This window comes from Cryptomeria japonica, chromosome 4 (assembly GCF_030272615.1).
Source record: "Cryptomeria japonica chromosome 4, Sugi_1.0, whole genome shotgun sequence".
In the NCBI taxonomy this organism is placed as follows: domain Eukaryota; kingdom Viridiplantae; phylum Streptophyta; class Pinopsida; order Cupressales; family Cupressaceae; genus Cryptomeria; species Cryptomeria japonica.
This window is the reverse complement of record NC_081408.1, coordinates 512,251,545-512,276,911: the sequence shown is the minus strand read 5'-3', so window position 1 is coordinate 512,276,911 and position 25,367 is coordinate 512,251,545. Positions and strand designations below refer to the sequence as shown.

The 25,367-nt window shown below is 35.4% G+C and overlaps 1 protein-coding gene across 1 annotated transcript; it reads left to right on the top strand.

Annotated features, from left to right (window-relative positions):
• The first annotated feature begins 2,602 nt into the window (after positions 1 to 2,602).
• On the top strand, positions 2,603 to 24,165 carry LOC131056116 (dolichyl-diphosphooligosaccharide--protein glycosyltransferase subunit 1A). The gene is made up of 10 exons (XM_057990460.2): positions 2,603 to 2,849; positions 11,383 to 11,427; positions 11,555 to 12,186; positions 12,306 to 12,453; positions 12,558 to 12,737; positions 14,114 to 14,182; positions 14,318 to 14,407; positions 15,436 to 15,594; positions 23,276 to 23,500; positions 23,657 to 24,165. The coding sequence occupies exons 1-10, from the start codon at positions 2,745 to 2,747 to the stop codon at positions 23,846 to 23,848; spliced, it is 1,845 nt and encodes a 614-aa protein (XP_057846443.2). The 5' UTR covers positions 2,603 to 2,744; the 3' UTR covers positions 23,849 to 24,165.
• The last annotated feature ends 1,202 nt before the right edge of the window (positions 24,166 to 25,367 follow it).

Genomic DNA, 25,367 nt, shown 5'->3' with positions numbered 1-25,367 from the left:
CTATCTTGCTTGCTGAGAAGCTTAGTTTTTGGTTCCGACAAGGGTTTCACCGGCAAAGCTTTTGATGGAGATCTTTGATGAATTGCATAAGTGGTGTTGGTACAGCTTCCGATAGAGTTTCGGGATGCTGTTGGTGATCATGTTTGAGACTTGGTGGTTGGAGATCATTGCTGAAGCGTGTGGACCTATACTTGGTCCTAGTTGATCTAAGTTATGGACCGACATTAATGTAACGTGTGGATAGGATCTATTGATGTATTTCTTGGATGTCTTATGTGTTGATATTACTTGTTTGGTCTAAGGCCGACATGGTTTGTAATTATTTAATCAATTTATTGTCTGGTGACCGACCTGATTGTTTATGGTCGAGGGTTTGTATATATAGATGTAAGATCTCATTGTAGATCATCATGGTCAATGTAAGAGGTCATGGTCAAGGAATGTAATGTGCAAATAATGTAATATCATTCAGGTAGAGGAGTTGGTCAATCATTGGAGATCGTATTGGGCTTATGTAAGAGGATTTAGTCCTTTGGTATTGAGCTTAATCAGAACTGTACTCTGGCATAAGAGATGCTATCTTTTGCTGTTCAACACTTGTCCAGATTGTAGTCTGGATTTGTATGTAGTCAATGAGACTCCTTTTGTGATGAGCAATGTGCTCTAGGTTGTTGGCCTTCCTGCAAGTGCAGGCCCCTTTATTGTAATTCACATACTTACTGCAGAAGTATTATCTGACTATGGGTAGGCTTCCCACCGTGGTTTTTCCCTTTACCGAGTTTTCCACGTACAAATCTTGGTGTTGTGTTGATGGATTTTATTTTGTGATTATTGTTCATGCTTAATTGGATTAACTGCTATTCCGGTATTATTGTTTTGGGTTCCGGTACTAAAAATTTAAATTACTAATGCTTCTAGTAATCTGTGACAATTGATTCACCCCCCTCTTAGTTGTCTTCCGATTATCTAAACTGTCTAACAAGTCATACTCTCGCTAAAGTGGGGGCTAAATGTAGTGTCATAAATTAAAACCCTAGCAATTGTAGCCACATTTGAAGTCCTCACCTTGGCAACGACACCCTCCTTTTTGACCAAGACTTCTTTCTGCATTTTCACCCCTTGACCCCTTCTTGTTTGAGCTCTGAGATAGCCTTAGGACCCTATTTGAGCCCCAAGATAGGGCAGGACAGGGGCGCGGTGCCCCTGTGATAGGGGTATGGCCACGCCCATGTCCCACCCTCTTAAGGTGGCCCCAAGATAGGTCCCCCCGACCCTATTTGCACTTCGGGATCCCAAATCTCCTTGATGTCAGCCTTTGATGAGATGAATTATTCTTCTAAGACATGTATAAAAAGGGAATTGGTCTTCTCATTTGCAGTGACAAGGAATTCAAGTAGAGGGTCTTCATTATTGTCATCAAGCATTCAAGTCTTCTTCATTCATCCAGTGGAGCAATATTACAACATTCATTTGCAAACATGTGTATGTTAGGGTTTTGTCATGTTACATGCCATTTCATGCAACACTTGTGATTACATTCAAGAAGCAAATCAATCATCATCAACAAGTTGTAGATCTACAAGGTTGCAGGTGTGCAACTGTAATTGCAGGTTTGGGCTTCATTTGCAGAGACAGAAGAACCCTTTTCGTTTCGCGGATTTTGTGGAGGACCATGTACACTGTCGCCACAGTCCTGATGACTTTTCTCCAAATTTGCAGGGCAAATCAGTATCGGTCTAATTAGCTTAGATCCGAAGTTACAACGTGATCCCGAACCAGTAGCTCCTCATTTCACTCAATTTCTCTCTTTGTTCCACATAGTCAACAAGTCAACTTTCCTATTTACAAAAGAGGGCAAAACACACTTCAACCCTTGCAATCCACTTGGAATTCACATCCTTGCCTCCCTTGGATTTGGATCTAGTGGATTCAAGCCCCTCTCTTGAATGTAAAGTTCCTTCAAGCGAAAATCATCCTAGTGACTTCCTTTCTCTCTCCTAGACGGGGACTCACTAGGGTCCAATTTTCCACTTTACAAATACATACATACATATATAGAAGTTTGTTAGGCAAGGTTGTATCCTACCTTGGTCAAAACCCTATGCAAATCAATTTATTAATTTCTAAACAAAGATTAAAAAACAAAAAAATACCCATTCGATGTTCCTATCAATTGTTCAATATGCAAATGTTGATGCAATAATGAATGTTCATGCATGCTCCTTAAATAATGATATAAGCGTATGTGGGAGCTCTCGATTTTGGACATTAGATGTGTTAAAATGAATTAGGGTCTATCCTTTCACAAACATCTTAAAATAAAATTTGAAATATTTTACACTTTAAGTTGATATATAATGACTAGTTGAAGGGGATGACATAAACCTCATTTGAATTTTATAATTTTAAAAAATAATATTCGATTTTCATGTTAAATCGATAATTTAAAAAAAAAAATATGAACATTTATTTACCAATTATTATTACATAAAGAATAACCCAATTAAAATGAATCCTAAATAAAAGAGAAAAGTCCAAAATATGCAATTTTCCGAAAGAAGGGGGCTATTGATTTGAGCGACATGGGATGATGAATTGTGGCGAAGGTAGACTTGTTTTGAATGGTCCATGTATTCATTGAAGTCAATTAAATAAATATAAAAAGGGTCAGAGAAATATCGATCTCCGTATTGGAAAGGGGGTTTATGAGAGGGTAAGGGAAGGGAAGAGCAGGGGGAAGAGACATGGATCGTTTTGGAATGGGATCGAAGTGTTTCCTGTTGTTTCTGCTGGTGCTTCCTTTTGTATGCGTTGCCTCTGACTTGGTTGTTGTTAAGGTCGATCGCAAGGTAACATCAATGACGAACTCATTTTCTGTCTCTATTATTGTTACTACAGAGCTGTTTGTGCTGATTTCCATTCCATCCTCCGAAATGGCCCTAATCTTCAATCAAACACTCGATCCTCATTAACCCTGAATCGGATCTCCTTTTTTGTATACATAAGTTGTTACACAGATATTTTCAATCTGCATTGCTTAGCTTCTGGGTTGCAGATTTTATGTGTTTAGTGAATGATGCATAGGACGTAGAGGGTTTACTACTCATACCCTAAATTGAATATCACCGTCTGAATAGATGCAGAAGAGTAACTGAGTGCACAATAGTAGCTCGCGGATTTGATTCTACATGAAGACAAATGTTTAGAAATTAAACAACAGTTAATTGTTTAAAAAATTCTTGTCTGTCCTTTGATTTCATTTCACAACTATTGGACTCCCGTTTGTTGTTTGTGAGATTCCTTTCCTATCTATTTATAAATGTCCGATTTAGAAGATATTGAGTGCCACCAGAAGAATTTTTAGTTAGAGCTATAGAAAACCGAGGAAACTCTTTCAGAGCTTATGGATTTGGATGCACTAGGAATCTGTCAAATTTCAATTCAGGAAAAAAATGTACAGGCTTCCGAGATAGTATTTCCACTTTTAATACAGACATAGTGTTTGACTATTCCTTGAACCTTAGAAGGTTCTCCTACACATTGTGGTGACCGAGCTCATTGATCTCATTTCAATATGTATACAGTTTCAACTTTCAGCAGATTAATATAAGGGGGCTTAGGCAGATTGACTAGGCCCAGTTTTTTCTTGAGCCTTTTTCGAATGTTAAAATCCAAGTGGGTTCAAAATTACATCTTTAATTGAGATTAGTTCGCTGTGAAAGCATGATCTTCTTCTTGATTTACCATCTCAGAAATGTTAAGGTTGGATCGCTGTAAAAGCTTCGATAAACTCCAAGTGATGTTTTTATTGATGTTTGTAGTTTTAAAACTAATATGTAATAATTTTGTGATTTTGAGGAGAGGTTTGTGCACTTCTCAATATTTTTTTTTCAGGTCTCACACTGAATCTCCTGGAATTGCAAACCTTAAGAAAGATGCCTTGTATTTGTGAATGCACATAGTTTTTTCTTCATTTTGTGGAACTTTGAAAATTATTATTTTAATCTTGAGTATTCTCACACAGCTCAAGTTTTTTTTTTTTTTTGGTGAATCAGAATGTAATAAGCATATGTCAAGTATAAATTAACTGTGGCTGGTCAAATTAATAATTATTTCAATATGCTAGGCCTTTTTTGAAACAAAATTTTAAGTTGCAAGGAGTTCTTCTGAGTTCTCTTAGCAAAAACTTAATTCAATTTTATAGCTTTGTGATATGAACTGTGTGCTTGAAGTTATTGGGCAAGAAAGTTAGCTTGCTTTCAATGTTAGCTTGATATGTTGGATCATTATTGAAACAAGAGTGGTAGTTGTGACAGGGTGTGTTCTACTGGTGTACTGGTACCCCTACATTTGCTAATTATTTTGTTATATGCTTTGCATTTTTTTGATCACTAAACTCCCATTACTAGGGTTCTTCTGCACTTGGCCTTGTTTGTTGGGGTATACCATAGCCAAAACTGTATGTACCTGTTAAACCTTAAACATTGTAACAAAAGTAATTGCATTTAAACAAGGTTCAGATTTAGATTCATTTCCAAGGAGAATTTGGGTTGTGAAGCCCAAAGTTAAATAAATTTGAGTTGAATCTTGGATGCATTCACCTTGAAGTCTAGATATATAAGCTTGTTTGTGAATTGTTTTGATGAGCACATGTCCTAGTGGACCCCACTGACATAGAATAATTGGATGACTGACCATGAAGAAGCTTGTGAAGTGTGAGAAGGTGCCATGCGTTAGGTGGGCCCAAAGATACATAGCAAACCATGGAAAGTGTTTGTAAGCTGATTTAAACCAATCTTCTGACTTAATGCCTTTTCTCACATCCAAACCTGCCTTTGCCCATGTTTTGGGTGCAAAGGATGTTTTTAGGTGTGAAGTGGAATCAGAGCCAAAGAGAGAGTTAAACCTGCTATAATTTATGTTTGGGTCTGGATCTGCCTGATGGGGACCCTTTTATATTTTAATTCCAAATTTGTTGGAGGAAACTTTTGAGTACTGAGTGCCATGAGTAAGACATTCCCGTGTAAAGTGGACTCCATTTCGCTGATCATCTTAGAGGATTTGCAGATCAACAGATGACAGTTAATTCTATTCTGATATCTTTTGCAGGTTGTTAAGTACCCTTGATGGTTAAGTAAAACCAGGCATTTGGCCATTTTGGAATATCTGAAAACTGTTAGCTGGAGATCACAAAGGACTTTTGATAATCTGAAATCAATCTCAAAATTTTTAGGAAATGGTCTGTTCACCTGGAAAACCCAATTTCAATCAGAAGAAGGTAATTTGTTTTGAAATTGGTAAGCAATAAACGGAGTTTGATTACTTGGGGATCTAAGTAACATACTAATTGACATTCAACCAAGTTTGTGCCCATCTTAAGGAGACTAATTAAACCAGAGTTATAATTGTCTTAGCTTTTGCAGAAGTGTGAAGAGTAAGGTGATAGCCCAACAATTAATCTTGAAAACTCAAAGAAAGTATTTGTTGTGTTTTTTGTGAGTCTGCTCTGATTGGTAAAAGGCCTTGTTCTTTGTTGTTTCCATATCTAAATATTTTAAGATCACAAATTTCATATTCATGAATGTCTTTATGTAAGATGGAACATGTTTTTGGCACATTGTAAAACTATTTCCATTAAGTCTCCTTTAGGGGGCAATGGGGAAATGTAGAAAATCAAGGCGGGGATGCCTAGAAGTATGCCTTAAATATTACATGATAATTGAATAGGAAATTAGCATGGGACGTGAATGTGACTAATGGATGGATTTGTGTCCCTATGGAACATAGCAAAGAGACTTAACCATCTTTGGGCTATGGATTTTCTGATTTTGTTTGCTTTATTAAAATTTCCAAAGAGCTGCATTAAAAATATGATCATGACCAACATCTATGGCACTGGACATTGAACAGTGAGTATTGAATAAAAAAAAAGAGTTTTGACAAATATGAATATGAAATTACAAATATTTGATTGTTATATTATTATAAAATAACTATAACAACTAGATCCTAAGTGTCACATGATAATGAAAATCAGAAAAACAAAATATAATAATTGTGTTTCAGTCATGACAAATGCTAAGTTACAGCCTTAAATATTTCAGTTGCCATCAGACACATCCCTGAAGCATCCAAACAGCTGGCTCCTTAAGCGATATCCCATCCAATCCAGGCCGTACAATTTTAGTCTGTTATTTCAATATTTAAAATCTATGGGCCATCGGAGACATCTCCAGCAGTTGCAGACTGCCCTTAAGTGTCTTGGGTATGTTCAGGCATCATGAGGATGGCTGAGAGGTAAGAGAAAAAGAAATGCATTCCAGCAGGGCTATTTGTCCCCATGGACAAATTCACAAGATACCAGGGGATGTTCCATGCGTTTCCAAAGGGGTGTGGTCATCATGTCCACTGTTTTAGTTTCCATTTGAGAGATAGCAATTATCCTTTGTTTACAATATTGTTTAGTTAACTAGTTTGATGTAGCTGCAAATGAAATTAAGGATAGCAGGAGGAAGAGAGATCTTGAGAGATGATAATGGACAATCGTATTAAATATTTTATTTGTACTTGAGATTTGAGACAAATGATAAAAGCGAAACAATGACTTGCTTAGAAAAACAAGACTGCCTAAGGAAAAGTGATGGTACAAACATCAAGTGGAAGTAGACTCAATGCTAAGTATTGAAGAAGTAAAAAAAGGGGCAGTCCAAGGAGTGACAAGTAGAAAATGTCATTCAAGGAATTGAGAAGCAAAGAGATAATTTTGAGATTTTGTGCCAACATTTCAAGAAGTCAAGAAAACTTCGGAAATGTAGGGCAAGGGGTATTGTAATAGGAAAGTTGTAATGGGGATATGCAATGACTGTCAATAAACTATCAAGAAATTGAAATAGGAACAAAGAATTTTGATATCTGATACCAATGTTTCTGTTGGTCTAGATAAATAGTCAGAGTTTTAGTGATTGCTTAGAAGTGGGAAAATTTGGAAAGATGGTTTATGCTTATCATTTACCCTCCATGGCAATTAGTCTAATCTCAGAAGACTTGGAGCTCAATCTTTATCAAGCTCTAGGTAAAAAAAAATCTGTATGTGCACTCTGTACTGCCTTGTCATGATTGAATCAAACAGAGGAGGATGATAAATGAAGAAAAAGTGTGATGGACTGTTTATTTTAGGATCAGACTGATAAATATAGATAGTAAAATCAGAGAATCAAATGATTGAACACAAAGAATACCAAAATACCCTGGGAAAACCTCCCTCTTGGGGGTAAAAAACCCAGCAACTAAATCCAGATCTTTATTAGGCAAATCAGTATGAGACTTTACGACTGTACTTCAACACTTGAAGTATTCAGAACAGCAGGGTAAGCACAGTAGCATAACACAATAAGAACTTATCTGGAACACAACTTGCAGATCAAGGAGAATATTCGCTGTCTTTCAAGTTCGCTTACCCTAGAATGAAGTCGCTGTCATTAGGGATGACTTCGCTGTTCTTGACAGTATCTTCGCTGTCCTTAAGTATTTCTTCGCTGACCTTGGAATGATGTTTGCTGACCTTAGGAGAAGGTTGCTGCTGATAGGAATATAATTCGCTGATCACTGCTGCTGAATGAAGAGCGTATTTGCTAAGTGCGTGTAGATACAATGACTAAGCCTTTGCATATATATGTGACTCAGCCTCCCAATTCACCCTAGGTCGGCTCTTTCAATTTGGCGCCAAAACATAGGGTTTAAATTACAAGATACATAAGGGCAAATTACAAGTTACATTCAATATAGGACCACAAGTTACATCGCCCAATTAGGGTCAGTCCTAAAGTAGATATTAAATAATTGAACTTTGCCAAATAGTTATGGCTAAGGCTGACAGGCCAATTAGCCATCAAAAGATGCTAGGTGGGCCCTAGAAGGGATCCGACCTAGCTACAACATCAACATGGACAAATGAAGAAAGCTACTAGCTTTTCTTTTTGCCAACTTTATTGTAGTGGCAATATGGCTTGGAGCTGAAGAAGGGAGATTGTCCTGTAGGCATTAAATCAAATGTTTAAATTTGATTTTTGGAAATTCGTTTCATATTTAAATTTTTTTCAATCTGATTAGTTAACAACAGTTAGGAGCTGGCATCTTGCTAACAATCCCAGGTCTAGGGTCCTTGAAGTCTGTTAACATTGAGTACCTTTAGCAAAAACAAAAGGTTATTGGGTATTGATGACTACATACCTAACGTTGGGTGACTATGCAATGTCCCCAATTTGGAGCTAAGGGAAAATATAATAAGGAATGTGTGAATAATTAAAATAAGGCCAAAAAGCTAAGTATCGTGCATAAATATTTTAATTATTTGTTATGACTTAAGTTGGGGTCATTTTTAAGTTATAACGTTATCGCTCCTAGGCGACCATACTTGGGGGTCTTTTAATAATTAATACAACTTATATTATTTGCCCAAGTCACTAATGAGGAGTCTTTTAGAGGCAATCGATGGCTTTTTTGGAGAGCATGGACTTATTATTTAAGGGGTCGATTCACCAAAGAAATCGTTCATTATGGTCTTCTTTTATCGATTTATAAGTTTTCTGCATTTTAGTATTCAAGCAGGACGAAACCCCTGTTACCAGCAGTTCTGGACATAGCCCCAGGTATGCAACAGCATTCAAATTCATTCTGGAAGCAAAAAAATCTGTTCAAAGCTTTATCGCTAGGGCTGAAGGTGTTTATTTGGCAATTGGAAGGCAACAATATCAGTTTGTTTGACTTAAGTTATGACTTAAGTTGGGGCCATTTTTAAGTTATAACGTTATCTCTCCTAGGCGACCATACTTGGGGGTCATTTAATAATTAATACAACTTATATTATTTGCCCAAGTCACTAATGAGGAGTCTTTTAGAGGCAATCGATGGCTTTTTTGGAGAGCATGGAGTTATTATTTAAGGGGTCAATTCACCAAAGAAATCATTCATTATGGTCTTCTTTTATCGATTTATGAGTTTTCTGCAATTTAGTCTTCAAGCAGGACGAAACCCCTGTTACCAGCAGTTCTGGACGTAGCCCCAGGTCTGCAACAGCATTCAAATTCATTCTGGAAGCAAAAAAATCTTTTTAAAGCTTATTGCTAGGGCTGAAGGTGTTTATTTGGCGATTGGAAGGCAACACTATCAGTTTGTTTGATATCACAGCCAGTTAGAAGGGTTTGCAGCGCTCAGAACAAGGATTCAGATTTGCTGATCAGACATCAACAGCAGGAGCAGATCATCAGCAGCATCAACAAATCGTTTGCGAACAGCCCTTCTCTGCTTTTGATCATCATGAGCACAGGTCAAGGTTTATGGCATGATATTTGGAGCAATAATAGGTATGGTTATGTTCAACACTTGTAATGAATTAGTCACTCGAAGTTATTACTGATCCTCCTGTAGCAATTGTTAATGGATTTGGAATTGGAAAAGCCATTGTTGAATGTTAATAAGAATCATATTAAACTACCTGTAACTTGCAAAATGTTCTTGAAATAAATTATCTCTTGAATTGTCCTTGTTCTTATGTGTGATTTGTAAAAATCTCTAGCAATGATATTTTGGGGTGACTATACATATATACAATGTCAAATTATAATTAAAATTTGCCATTTTAATTTCTATTTTTATTGGTGCTTTTGCTTCAATTGAATGGTCAGTCCTTCCTATATGTATGTATATATCCTTTTCTTTCATGGTGTAAGCCATTATTAAATTATTTCTCTTAGAGAACGAACAATTCCCCTAAATTGAGGGAACTGTGATAAATAAAGTATATGAAAAACATTTCAAGCAAACTGGTTTATTAGATGGCCGAGAATGTAAAGTGCTGTGAAAAGCAGGTTTCTGTATGGTACATATCGCATTCCTGGGTTTTGAAGTTGTAGGGTGTAAATTGTGTCTTTGCCTGGATAATATATACATAAATGCACACCAGTTTGGATTATTTATACCTATTTCTTCTAAAATGCCTATCTATTCTATCATGAGATAAGCTCTCAAGTCTTCCGACCTCTGCATTCTTAAATTGGTAAGCTATGTCACAGGGTTCGCCGAATTTCACGCTTGAAGTTCGAAATTCGGCGAACATTTAACATAGGTATGGAAGTTGCAAAAAATCGTGTCTATATTTGTAGGGAGAAGGAGCTAGTTTTTATCAGAATATATTTTCAGAAAAAACGTTTTCGTAGGGTTTTAAAGCTTGGGCACACATTTCTTCTGCTGCCTATTCACATAGCTCGTCCAATCGCCTGCTAGCAGCTAGGGCATTTGTGTGTGGTGTGTGATGAGAGTCGAAGGGACGAGCCACACATTTCTGCAGCACGTGATGCGAGTGAGAGCCACGATCCATGCATGAATTTCTACAACAGCATTTCTTTGACCACGGGATCAATTGTTTAGAGCGGATTTCTTCTGCGAATTTTTGTGTATTTGGTTCCGCTTCTTGTGTAGGTGGTAATAAGCCTTTTGAAAGGTTAACTATTTTTTAATTAATTAAGTTTTTCTTTACCTCTTCCTATGCTTTATAACATTTTAATTATGAATAATTGAATTTATAAAAAAATAAATATTATCTTTTATTTTTCTTAAAGTTCTATTAAAAATTAACATTTAATAGATTGAAATTGAATGTTATTTATCTTTTAATTATTAAATTCTCATTTAATAGATATAAATTTAATAATATTTTATTTTATTTATTTATTTTTAATATGAAATAACAATTAAAATTTAATATTTAATATATTTTTTATTTTGTAGATTTTTAATTATTATAATTTTAAAATTATTATTTTTTCTCCTTACCGAACTTCATCCAAATTTTATTGTTGTCGAACTTGAACTCGAATTCGAACCTTGTGACTTAGTTGGTAAGTATTCTTTCTGCTATTGATGTAAATGACACCTCCAGCAAACTTCCTCTGAGAATTTCATCTCAGTCCTGTTTTGATTACATTTTGCATAGATAATTATTTGGGATTTTGATCGAGGTGGAGTTGTGTTCTGGAGTGACTTCTGTAATAGTTATTTGCTTGCATTTTTACTTCCTCTCCCATAGGTGTATCATCACATAACAATAGAAGGGATTATAAACAAGTAAATATATTATATATTTGTTTATGCTTTCTTTGTGTTTTGATGATGTGGTTCAGTAGTCCTTTTGTGGGACTGTAGTGTAATAAACAATATAGAATTTTGTAATCTGGACAATGTGAAATTAATTTGATTACTTTTTTCTCTTACAGAGATTTAATGTATTATCTTGGTGCTTGCTTTCATGTACTTGTTCTTTTAGAATCTGTTTCAATTACATTTTTTACTATATATCATATGGTTGTCTTTTTATTGTTCTTGCAGATTGATGTGACATCACACATTGTACGGGTGGTGACGTCCTTAAAGGTACATAGATTGTTATTGGTATTTTGTTTATGGGGGGAATTCTTCAAACATTTGTTCTTAATAAAGTACTATTTTTCTGTGATAATTTTGTCTCTAATGTCTTTTTGACTGAATGAATCGAGTGCAGGTTGAAAATACTGGATCAAGTGCAGCATCAAATGTTCTTATCACATTTCCTACAGGCCAGGTAGGTAATCTGGCATATGTGAGAGCAGCCGCCATTGAAGGAAGGGGGAAAAATAAGGTTTCTCTTCAGCTTCCAGTAAATCCTGCTCAATCAGAGGGTCTTCCTGATGGAGTAGCTTTATTTTCAATTGCATTGTCGAAGACACTAAATAATGGTGATACTGTAACTATAGAGTTGCTGTCAGTGTTCACCCACTCGTTAATGCCTTTACCTGAAGAGATCTCCCAGGCACAATCTCAGCTTGTTGTTTATCGTGACAGTGCTTACTTTTTCTCTCCTTACCTTGTGAAAGTGCAAACTACAACTATCAAGACTCCAAGTTCTAGAATAGAGTCATATACCAAAATTGATCCCACAAAAGTTGTAGATGCAGAACTTAAGTATGGACCATATGAGAATCTTCCTGCATTTTCTTTTTTGCCCTTTATTGTTCATTTTGAAAATAATCAGCCATTTCCAGTAGTGAAGGAGCTTGTGCGAGAAATTGAAATTTCTCATTGGGGAAATGTTCAGATAACTGAACATTGCCATCTTGTTCATGGTGGTGCTCGTTTGAAAGGTGGATTTTCAAGGTTTGTCTAATTTCATGGTGAAGTCACACTTTCCAGTTATGTAATTCTTTTGTTGCTTATACGATATATGATCTATAGTAAGAGATCAGAGTTTCACTTCTAAGTATGGTTTCTAACAGGATTGAATACCAAGCAAGACCCAATATTAGAGGTGCATCATCTTTTAGGACTCTTTTGGCAAAACTACCACCTGGAGCACATTCTGTTTATTACCGAGATGAGATTGGGAACATCTCTACATCACATTTGAGAAGTGATGCTAGAAAGGTTAGATTTTTTTCATGATCTCATTGATTTATCTCCCACTATCTTTGTTTTAAACTTTCAGATTGTTTGGCAGATTATCATGATCTTCTTGCTGTTTTGTGCAGACAGAGTTGGAAATTGAACCTCGATATCCCATGTTTGGAGGCTGGCAAGCCACTTTTACCATAGGTTATGGCTTGCCCCTAAAGGACTTTCTTTTCCAAGCATCTGATGGCAAGCGTTATCTTAATCTTACTTTTGCATCTCCATTCAATGACGTAATCATTGATAAGTTAATCGTGAAGGTAAGGAATATAAACAGAGTAACCAATGTAGTCAATTATAGGTAGTCATTTGTCACTTTTTTGTCATGTTTCAAATATAATTGTTTCTCTAGATAATTGATGTTCATATGAACAACAATGTCTACTCCTTTAGTATGGCAGGGTTTCTGTTATGCAACAACATTGGTCAAGCATTAGATTTCCCTATTCTTTTTTGCTTACTTTCATGATCATGTGTGTATGCTATGGCAGTTGACAGTTACATTAAAGTGTTAATTATCTTTCCCTATTCTTTTTTGCTTACTTCCATGTCCATGCGCGTAGGTTATTGTAATTGACAATTACATTGAAGTGTTAATTATCATCCATGAGCATTTGTTGATGAAACTTAACCTTGTAGGACATATTTTTGTACCATAGTTAGTTCTTTAGTCATAGTTACTCGGAGACGAAGACTGCGACAGAAAAGCCATTATTTAAAAACCATTGAACTGTTGTACTTAGAGACACTATATCTAGAAATATTAAGATATAGATACACATAGAGACATGTATATCACTATTACTGTTGTGTGCATAGCATATAGTTTATTAGCACAAGCTGCTAAATTGAAAAACTTTGGGATTTGATTCATAGCATCTAGTTTACTAGCACAACCTCCTTATCTTTTTTAGTGTTTCTTTTCTTACAAATACAACTTTGGGATTTGAGAAGAAACTTCAGTGCTAACAAAAAAAACTCAGGTGTCTTCATAAGAAATATAAAAGTACAACTCTATTAGTGTATTTCTTTAGTTCTGTAGCTCTTTCAAGCAGATATCAGCACTTCAGAAAAAATTAATGTCATTTATATGATGTAGCTAAGAAACTCTGTAGGAATTTTCCCAATCTTCAGGGGACACTTTCAGGAGACATACATTGGCTAAGAAACTTCATATATGGCTTCTTGACATCTGGACACAATCCCACATGTGTCTTCTAGACAGGGACATGTTTCAAATATGGGAGAGAGTAGCTGGGTGATGGGTGTGAGTCTCTGCGTAGCTTCTTTTTTTTTGCTTCCTCATGATATTATTCCTTTCTATACTTATTGAGTCCTATTGATCTATGTTGGTCACTTGTGAGCATAATATAATTTCATCTCTTTTTCTATAGAGAAAAAACTGCGTATTATGAATAATCTTTTTATATGATGTGGATTTCCATCTCCCATTTATTTTGTATTTTCTGTTCTCACGAAAAACTGTCATTTGGCAGTTTGTACTTTTATAGTTTGATTCATCTGTTGTATACTTCCTCAATCTTTTTCAAATTCCTTTTTGTGAACTGATAAATGATATATTGATACTCCAATCACCCATATTACAAGATCGTTAATGTGATCTCTATGCTTGTAGGTTGCACTACCAGAAGGATCTAAAGATCCTTATGTTACCATTCCTTTCTCTGTAGACCAGCATCAGGAGGTATAATTTATCAGTGGACTACTGTTTGGATTGAGTTCTTTTTGTATTTCATTTATTTTGTTTATACTGTTTAGGCAATCATCCAATTTGTAACACAGCTTATATGTGTTTTTTGTTTTGGTAACTTTTGTGCAGATAAAATATTCCTATCTTGATACTATTGGGAGGACGGTAGTGGTTTTATCCAAGACAAATGTTGTACCCGAGCACAACATGTTCTTTCAGGTGGTTATTTTTTGCTTGTGATCGGTTAGATTTTAATTTAAATTTTTGGCTATAAACCTTAAAGTGCTATCTTTCCTTTGAATGAGGGGGCTTTAGAGAAACTTGTTCCTGGAAAAAACTGATACAGCAGTCACTGTGATGTGTTATCCGCAGTTTGTGCTTGTATATACATATATTGGACTTCATTTTTATGTCTACTCAATTATAGTTCTCCTTGAATGAAATATCTGTATAATAATCCTTTAATATAAGCACAATAAGATAACTTATGCTATCAGAGGTGGGTTCATGCTTCTAACCACAAATTCTGATCATGGAAGATTGAATGTAGAATTGTCCAAATTATGGGCTGTTTGGTAGTGGTCAAGATTTAAAATTTCAGGTCTATTTTAATGAGCACGTTAGGCATACAAAATTATTAACTACATTTCTGCACCCAATAATCTTACTGTTTCACAAAAGTCATTATTATAGAAATTTGGTTTTCAAATAAATGTTTGTATGTCACAACTGTAAGGTTTTTTTGGTCTGAAGTTGTTTGAGTTATAGTAAATTATTTTTATGAGGAATTTGAGTCCATAATCACTAGCCTCATGATGCTAGCGAAAATTTCCACAAGATAGAGTTACTAGTCTAGTAAGGAAAGATATGCCTTAATCTTTGTTGGCACAGCAGGATTTATATTCCTGTATAAAACACCAAGTACAGTTTTGACTTCATATTTATCAGGAGTCACTTTCTTCCAGCTACTTTGAGTAGGAATTATTTCTACATGTCTAATATGGTGTCTATTTAGAAAATTACAATAGGAATAGGGTCCAGAGTTAAATAGTTGGGATAAAACATGTTGTGAATAATTGAAGATCAAATTATTCTGAAATTATTGTATTTTGTGCTTGAATTTTCATCGCATATTAAAGTATATCCACTGTTTACATGATAGAAGAAAATATCTGTTTTGAGATTAGAGTGTTGGTGTGTGCATAAATTAAAATTTTCTTTCTAATCATTTTTTCTTCTATTGTCAGGTTTATTATAATTTTAGTTCTTTCTCAATGCTGGCGGAGCCATTGATGCTGGTCATTGGTTTCTTCGTCTTCTTTCTGGCTTGTATTTCATATTCGCATTTTGATTTTTCAATCTCCAAGTCATCTGTTTCATACCTTGCCAAGCTGCAGAGAGAAGAGGTATGCTTGCTCAACTAGTTAGTGTTACTTTGCAATTGTAGGTGCTTTCCAAATGCCTGCTTTAGCAATTAAAATGTTATTGATATAATTATTGTCTACATGCTGCGGACATTTTTTTGATTTTTTAATAGTTTATAGTCAAATCATAAAAAATATGATTAGCTTTTTCTATCTAAAGGGAATAAGAATGGTTTTAGAAACAAATGTTTCTTTTGTGGTTGATCTGATCTATCTCTTTGTTGGACATTCTGGTGAACATTGCATATTAGCTAATGCTTTTCAGCTTTAGCATTAATTCAAGAATTGACTTCTTCTATTTCTGCATTTTTTTTTCATATTGGAAAGACAGTTTACAAATATGTCTCGGAGAGCAACAGTGATACCAAGGATACAAATATTATTACCCAAAATTTCACAAAACAGGACTGAGGCAGAGAGACGTCATAGAACTAACATGTAAAGTATTGTGGGCAACATCATATTTTTCTGTAGTTATGAAAGAAGATCTACTCTGAGCTTAGCCTACTGAATTAAGATTATGGATATACAATGGTTCTCCAAGATTATGTATGCATGTATGTATGTATATAGCTATGACCTAATAAATGCTAGGGTAACTCATATCTTCAACCGAAAAGTTTATGCCGCATCATTTATCTACTTACGGCATAACATCATGAGTGTAGCCAAACATCATTGAGGAGTTTCAGAAAGCAAAACTACCCACCTTTAATCGTGTGTAAGCATGGATGGTAGGTAGGAAGTAATGTTTCAAATTACATGGATACTCTGCAATATAAAGACTTGAATAGTGGTAAAAAGGTTAATTGAAATTCAAATTTTGAGACATGTCATTATGGTGCAAATGTCATTTTGATATTTCGGGGATTAAGTGATCCTTCAAATGGTAGTTCCCCATATAAATATTTCTATGAGTAAAGAAAACATAGATTGTTTTGTCTTCAAAATTCTTTGCCTTTTGTGTAAATGAAATCACTTCATGTTGTGTAGAAGAGAAATCTAAAACTCCAAAATTTCTATGTGCAAGGAAACTAATTATAAAAAACGTTGCATTGAAACGTAAGGAAACATATATTTACATATGAGCAAAATATTTATGTGGAAAACCCTCTTGGGATGCAAAAGTCCATTAACAAAATTTGGAAGTATTTATCTGTGCAAATTCTTCTGGAACACTTTATGAAAGATAAATAGGCATGCATTCTTTTTGGAACAATTACATTCTTATTCCTCATTTGCAAAAAAAAGGCTACTTTGGACTCCTCTCTCTATATGTGCACTTGATGCACCCATAATATCATCTTCAATGATTATTTGAAATTGGATCTTCTTTAGTTGTTTGGCTTGTTACCAGAAGGTAAACTGTTTTGTTTTTTACATAAACTATCCAGTCCTTGTTGTTGCTCTTGTGAGTAGGAATCTAGAGCGAATATAAATGAAAATACACAATCGTTGAAATCAAGTTACTGGTTTGTCCCTGGGCAACTTTGGGTCTTGGTCCGATCGGAACCAGGTTCAGGGTCTGTGTCTGGTCCTCTGTGGGTTCGAACTAGGTTCAGGGTCTGTGTCTGGTCCTCTGTGGGTTTGAACCAGGTTCAGGGTCCGTGTTTGGTCCTCTGTGGGTTCAGCCAGGGTCTTGCTAACAGTGTTGGTTCGGTCTATACAAATTGAGGCAAACCTGACAAATTTCACCTCCAAATGCGTCCAGCTGGCAAATTTGGGTGTTATTAAAATTTGTTTTTGACCTTAACTTTTTATTGTAAGGTATCCATCTATAGCAGTGGTAAAAGATTGTCAAAACCATGGCATCAAGGAATAATCACTGGGTTGCTATGCTAGAAAGAAAAGGGAATGTCTAATGTATATCATAAACCCTTGCATATACAATTCTCAATTTCTAGTGGTATCAAATTTAATATTTATGACAATGCATGAATCATGTTTATCATTGTTAGGGATAGTGGATTGTGTCTTCAAGAGTATCAAATGACTCTCTTCAGCACTCTACCAGGTATGTAGGGGCAGTGATCTGTAGAAAATAGTGAGCAAGGGTTAGAACCATGTTAAAACCTTAGGGCCAGTTCTTTACTTTAAAGATACCTTAAGCCTTATCCAAATTCTCGACACACTTCAAGGTCCTATAAACTCAAAAAGCAATCTTAATATGTGTAAAGACCTTGTGATACAGCACCATACAAAGACAGTGTACAGGGAAGCCATCATGAGAGTGATAGTAAACTTCAAATGACAGTGGTATCGTAAGAGAGATCATAGTGTTGTATGAAGTATCCTATTTATCACAATATTCTATGAAGAGTTATGGATATGATAGTCATCAAGTTGTTATCTATGAAATGTCATTCATAGTCTATTGAGACTACCGTCTGTAGAGCTCATAATCACAAATGATTGTCATGTCAAGTAAACCTAAGTCAAATGCTCTACAGGAAGATAGTCATCTAGCATCATGGTAATGTTGATATTTTTGATGACCTGCAAGATATTTGATCAATGATGGCTGATTGTTGAAACCTGACATTATTATTTTTAAACTTTAAAGTTTAATTTATCTATTATGACATTTGAGTTTGACTAATATTTGACTATTATTAATATGTCATAATAGATAAAGTTTAATTTATCTATTATGACATTTGAGTTTGACTGATATTTTGAATTTAATTACTGCTGTAAATATTTATATATTTCTGATTTTTATATGTTTTTGTATCGACAAACCCATACCGAACCCAATCCCCAAGAGATTTTGACCAAACCCACGAATTGAACCATCAAACCCAAATCTGAACCCAAACCGAAATCCGAACCAGTAACTTATGTTGAAATCAAACTCTAAACTAATGTGCAAACCTCTGATTGAGTGAACAAGTAAATTTGTATGTGTATGGATGTAATGTCCCCTTTTTGGAGTACCTTGAATTTTGCTCTTGAATCACAAGTTCAATTAAACAAGAAGTGTCATATGGTTAGAATTTTAACTTTACCAATAAATATGTCTTTAGCAAAAGATAAAGCCCTGGAATAGGCCCTGCAATCATGTTAGATGACTTATAATTCGTCCAACATTTCAATAAGGGTTAGGGTGACATATAAATGCATATTTATTATTAATTTTTTCAATCTTAATTGAAGAAGACAAGAATCAATAGTTTCATTGACATTCCCATAATCCATCATAATAGGGGTTGGAGAGGAAGCATGTTAGGGTCCCCTAACTTCACCACATCTAAGCCCAAGAGCGTGGAGTAACCATACTTGACCTCTTGGCCCCAAGTGGCAGGAACTCTTGTCCATCCAGCATGAGGTGGGCTACTTAGAAGTGGAAGACGCACCTGTTCCTTTAATCATTACTCCTCAATGAGACACCCTAACTTCATCATGACCAAGCCTAAGAGTCTTGAGTGTCCATACTCGACCTCTTGGCCCCAAGTGGCAGGAACTCTTATCCATTCAGCATGAGGTGGGCTACTTAGGAGGGGAAGACGCACCTTCTGACTTCATTGAGGTTCTTCACTAATCCTTTCGTGATTGCTTATAGGAGATTCAAATGCACAAATGATGACATAGATGAACTACTATCATACTCAATCTTCTTATTATCTTGCATACCACAATTGAATAAAATGCTGCTGTAGTCTAATGTTATTTCTGATCTGATCGATATATCATAGTTGCAGGTTGCTTGATCTTCTAATAGATCTAGATAGAATATTCTTCCTTGTTCGATGCCTTCATTTGACTAGAATTCTCCTTTTCATATCCTTCAATTGGCAATAAAGGTTATGTTTTTTCCAATGGGTTGTAACCTTCCTAAGAGTGGCTCCCCTTCAACTAACTTTTGCCCCACTTAACTAATTGCTGTTGTAATCATGTGCAACTGCTGCCTTAAGGAAGTCCTCCTTAATCATAGTTAATAATAAAGCAAATCTCTGCCATCATGAATTCGTTCCTCGGCCATAATATATGTATATGCGCCTTATGCTGTGTATTAACCTGGCTGATATTCAATAGGGTAAAACCATTTCCCGTCCTTTTGCTGTTAGTCTGGTCTGATCGGACTTTCTAAAAATTGTGAAGTTCTTAGAAAAAAGATCATTTTTCTGTGCTTAGGTGTTCCTTGTCTCATTCAGGGATGGTGTGAATATAGGTGTCATGGCAGGGCATGGCAATGGATGTGGATTCTCAAACGTTTGTGCAAGATTTCTGCAGCATGTTGATGATTTCCACTAGACGATTTCTCCATCCGTGGATTGAGGAAGAAGAGGTAGTTTTATAGGTTTATTGCAAGGAGGAAATCCCATTTGCTACCATTCTGAAGTGTTTTCTAAACCTGTGAGAGAATACTTTTTCATAATAAAGAAACATATGCACTTGTACAAGTCATTAAGACATGGAAGGATTATTTGTTGGGAAAAGAAACAATTTTTCCTGCTAATTGTAAACCTCCCGAGTTTTTGCATGCACAAAATAAATTGCAGCAAGAAAAATACTACAATTGGTTAGGATTTCATCAACAATTCAATCTTCTGATCAAATGCTAGATGGGAGCACAAATTTAGGGAGAATATGTTATTTAGGACAAGTTTACCTATATTTCAAATAGGAAATGTAAACAAAACCCAAGGTTAGCAGATAAGGGGCTATACAAACAAGCATCCGAGAATATGGGGTTGATCTTGGTATATATTCAATATTTCTATAATAGATCAGTTTATATATTCTCTAATAAGTCATTTTTAGAAGCATGTTTGTGTTGTTTGTCTATTAAACCACTTGACATTGCTTTGAGACAAAGAATTGAAAGAAATAGACTCAGGTATCAAGGGCAGTAGAATTCATTGGAAGGTTTAAGCAAGTCCATCTCAAAGTATATGAAGAGCTGGACAAGTCTCAAGTCAACTATAAGGTTAGGCAATGGCCAACATCACCAAGGGTACATATTTAAGTTAGCTGGTAGGAAAAAAGCTGAGACTTCACTCGAGCAAGAAGACACTCCAAGGAAAAGTGAGGAATCTCAAACCTCTAAATGACTTTTGGTCCATAATCAATTGTGAAAACATGCATCTAAATGAGGCATCTGTGTTGAAGGAAAGAGGACAATTACTGTCCTCTTTTGAAGACTTCTCCTTGGATAGTCAAGGAGAGTTGGAAGACATGGTATTACAGAAGAAAGTCGGATAGTCACGGAGACAAAAAAGAGTCTTGGTAGACCTTAAGGAAGAAATGTATTAACTCTTCTCACATATCCTAAACGACGAAGCATTTATGGTTCCAAAATCCTCTTGGAAGGAGGTATGGCAATAAGGAACCATTAATCAAGAAACAATGAACCTCATCAAGCATTTAAAGGCTTTAATAGAGCCGAAAATAGAGGGTAGTTGTGTCAGTGACAAAGAATACTACGGGGTTGCAATATGCATTTGTCATGGTGGTAAGTTGGTAACATTTGCGAATTATTAGTTTCTCTACTGACAGGTTGGTTTAGCCACAGATGTGGCGGTTTGGTCTTTTTCAAATATATAGGTAGGGTCAGGATAGAAACAATGTCTTCTCTTGTTCCCCGATGCTCAGAATTCCTTTACTGAATGTAAAAAATATCTCAAGATTTATTTGTGACAAGCATAGTCTTAGTTTTAAATGTGTATGAGCTCGTACCTTCAATTGGTTGTAGGTACAAGAACTAGTTTGGTGTAGAGAGGAGTGAGTTGAATAGTAGAAAACATGCTTTGGCAAGAGCATTCTGGAAATAATTCTGGCCAAGGCAAGGAGAAGAAGCTGAACTATTGCCACTCATATTCAGTTTTTCTCCTGTAGGTGTTTCCACGGCATAAACTTTGTGTCAATCTTGTTTGAGGTCTGACATTTGTTTTTCACTTGTTTCATGCAGCTGCAACATTTTTCCGTTTTCAGTGACTAGAAAACATCAATTCTGGCACTTGCACATTCTAATCTTTTCTATTTGAAATTAATTCAAATAGGATAGGATTTGCATCTGTGAATTTCTAGCAAGAATTCAGTGCTGTGAGATTACAGTTCACAGAATAGCTTCGTTAAGCTACATCTGAAGATGTTTTCAGCTTGACTTAACTAGACTACCATTGTGGTTTAGCCCTCTTCAAATATATATGAATGAGGCATGATATAAACAATGTATTTTCATGTTCGCTGATGTTTAAAGGTCCTTTACTGCCTGAAGAAGGATAGTTTTATTAAGCTGCCTCCAAAGAGTTTTTCAGCTTGACTTCACTAAGTTGTCATTGTCAGTCTTCAACCTAGCAGAACTCCTTTAAATTGTCATTTTGTGGGTGGGGTAGAAGGGAAGTAACATATTACTGGCTTTTTGTTCTACTTGTTGATAACCTCAATCTTTGGAATTTGGACTTTTGCTCATAATTCAGCCATTTGTCCTTTCTGCCTCATGGCACCTGGTCTTTTCATTGTGTCATAGTCATTTAAAGTTGTCATTCATGTTGCCAATCCTCTATCATCCACCCTCTGTGTTATCTTTCTTCGTGCTATAACAAGGCTCAATTCATTTCATACATCTAATGAAAAACTGTGAAGCTAGAGGACGATATCCTTTGTTGGTTGAAGTGGGAAATAATCCAGTTTTTTTTCTCTCTGCATCTACTTATTATGTAGTCTGAATGTGAATTTGTATACTCCTTTCAAACTGTTTGGGTATCCATGTCAGTGAAGATCTGCACAACAATTTTGTTTGATTACCAGTGTGCCATGTCTCCAAATATCGACTGATCCTTCTTATTCCCAACAAACGGTTTTTAAGAAGTTAATCTGATCATGAAAATGACTACAAAGTTGACCAAAGTCTTTTTCCTGGACACTTCAATTTTCTCATATCCTATGCAGCAAGCAATTCTATTGGAACCACTTTTTTTTGGTTGGTCATCTTTTCCTTGAACTCAGATAGACACAAGGTCTCTCTGAGCAACATCCTACATGTATCTTCAGATAGAATATTAGCTCCAGATATGTCCAGTCACATTTTTTGATGCAGCATCCTAAATCCAGATGGAACCACTTTTGTTTTCATGCATAATTCTGAGATACCCCATTTTTCTCCTGCTTTGGCCATTTGATTGGCTTCTTGATGGCCATGGAACATGGGTATGCATTTATATTTATTTCTAACAGATAACCATGTCTGTTTGATTGGTTGCTCTCTTAAGGGTGTCATAGTTCCCTTGCAGAGAAAGATACAATGGCATTTATACTGATTTGTCTGCTAAATGATTTCATACTTAAAGGAGATTGATCATTCGTTGCCCGTTTCTTGAGTTTCTGATTTCAGTGGCTAGGTTTGGATAGCACCTAAATTATCTTTCTCAACTCGCTGAGATTATTATGGTTAGTTATTTTTGAATGGGGTTGACAGGTACTCACTGATATGTTGATTGTTATACTTGTCATGGTCTTGAAGTCCATCACATCGATTTAAAAATCCCCTTTCAGTTCTCATTTTGGTAGTTTTCATCAAAACTCTCATTCATTAGAAGTTCACCTTTCAACTATAGACCCAGATAAATCAAACTCTATTCTAGGTTTGGCTGAATTGTAATGTATCCAAGTTTGTATATTTGATTTTGAATTGTCCATAATTTAATTTTTGATATTACAGGTGCAAGATGCAGTTCGGCATCTACAAAATATAATGAATCAGCGCTTAGCTGTTAGTGAAAAGCTTGAGACATCTTTATCTGATCTTGCGAGGACTGGAGATGTTCAAGCTTGCAAGGCTTCTCGGAAGGCAGCTGATGCTTCTCTAAAAGATACAGCGAAGGAGTTGAAATCTGTGCTTGAATTCTTGCAATCTTCTTCCCAAGCATCTCATATTTTGCCCAGGGTTGGTTGATTTTGCCCATTCTTGCAGTAACAAACTTTGGTTTTAACATTTGACTTGTTTCTATGAATGTGTTTTAATATTCTCATCTTTGGCTTGCAGTCTAAATTCTTTTGCTGACTCTAATACTCCAAAATTCTTGATCTTTGATCTTTGCAGGTAGATGAGTTGGTTCATAAGGAGAAGGAAAAGCAGGATAAGTTGCTTTTGAAGCATTCTATAGTAGTTGATAGTGTTGATAAGAAATTGCCAAGGAAGGAGATTGACAGTCGCATAGCTACTCATGAGCAGAAGCTCACACTTTTAAAGCAAGAAGTAGATGAGTTGTTGCAGGCAATGGATGAGATATAACTAATTTCTCAAAAATTGTTTTGCTAGGTTGCAGAGGAAGGTTTTTAACTAGTACAAGTAACCTGAATTTTTTTACCATTAGCTGGTTGGTGAGATTGTCCGGTCTAGTTTTTGATGTTATGAAAGAAACTAGAATATGCGGGGAGAGGCTTGACTACGAAAGTGACACCTAATCTCTTCAATGTCAAAAAATTTATAAACAAAACAGGTCACATTTTTTCTATTCTGCTATATATGCAAAAGGAACATTAATTGAGACAGATGGAGGAAACATTCCCTGAAAATGAAAAATTGCTAAATTGACAGCTTTAACTGAATTGGGTGTTTGGAGTGATTTACTTATTGTTGCTTGTGCTTGCTGTCAACATGTCTGCATTAGGAGTACGTTGATGAATATGGGAGGTATTTTGCAGTCTTAAGTGTAGTTAATATTGCAGGTTGTTTATAATCCAAACTAGTGCGTGTGGTTATTTGAGGGGTTTGATTTTGAAGTTTTAGCTCCGAGTTTCTATGTGGGCATCCATTTTATAATTTTTTTCTCAAGAATTTTTGTGGATTAGAGAAATCGTAATATTCTGTGAAAATTAGTGATTGTTACAAATAATTTAATTTTGAGACAGTTGGCAATATACAATTCTGTTTGCCAAATATTTATGGAACATCATTGCAAAAAGTGTCCTGAAGATAAATATTAGCCATTATATCATAGTTCAGTCTTAGGTGGCTGCGTTTTGACCTTTTGTCTTTCGATAAAACAAGAGGTGATGGACTGAACTTTCTCTAATAGAGGCAAAATAATGAAGTAATCACTTCTCTCAACATATCAATTATGATAACAAAAAATATGAATGTTCATGAAAGACAATTAGAATGTTGTAAGCTATGAACTTTGTTTGTCATTTGGTATCTTTCTTTTGTATTTGATGTGTAGGCATGGATTGGGGAATGGATTTGAATGCTTTTTAAAATTTAAGGTAAATGTGGGTTTTTGAAAATGTCCAAATCCTTTTAGAAAGAGGAACACAGATATAGTAATACATTTTAGCCAACCAGGAAATTAATGCAAACTCAACAATATTCCAGCAATAAACTACTGGCGAGTCTTGCAAAGATTTTCTGATGCTTATAAATATTTTGCAGTCTTAAGTGTAGTTAATATTGCAGGTTGTTTATAATCCAAACTAGTGGGTGTGGTTATTTGAGGGGTTTGATTTTGAAGTTTTAGCTCCGAGTTTCTATGTGGGCATCCATTTTATAAATTTTTTCTCAAGAATTTTTGTGGAATAGAGAAATCGTAATATTCTGTTAAAATTAGTGATTGTTACAAATAATTTAATTTTGAGACAGTTGGCAATATACAATTCTGTTTGCCAAATATTTATGGAACATCATTGCAAAAAGTGTCCTGAAGATAAATAATAGCCATTATATCATCGTTCAGTCTTGGGTGGCTGCGTTTTGACCTTTTGTCTTTCGATAAAACAAGAGGTGATGGAATGAACTTTCTCTAATAAAGAGG

What these genes read in the sequence shown, in the direction of transcription:
- LOC131056116 (XM_057990460.2), top strand. Translation starts at nt 2,745, where the DNA reads ATGGATCGTTTTGGAATGGGATCGAAGTGTTTCCTGTTGTTTCTGCTG. An exon ending in TTGATAAGTTAATCGTGAAG is followed by an intron (nt 12,738 to 14,113) that starts GTAAGGAATATA and finishes CTATGCTTGTAG; the next exon opens with GTTGCACTACCAGAAGGATC. An exon ending in CCAAGCTGCAGAGAGAAGAG is followed by an intron (nt 15,595 to 23,275) that starts GTATGCTTGCTC and finishes TTGATATTACAG; the next exon opens with GTGCAAGATGCAGTTCGGCA.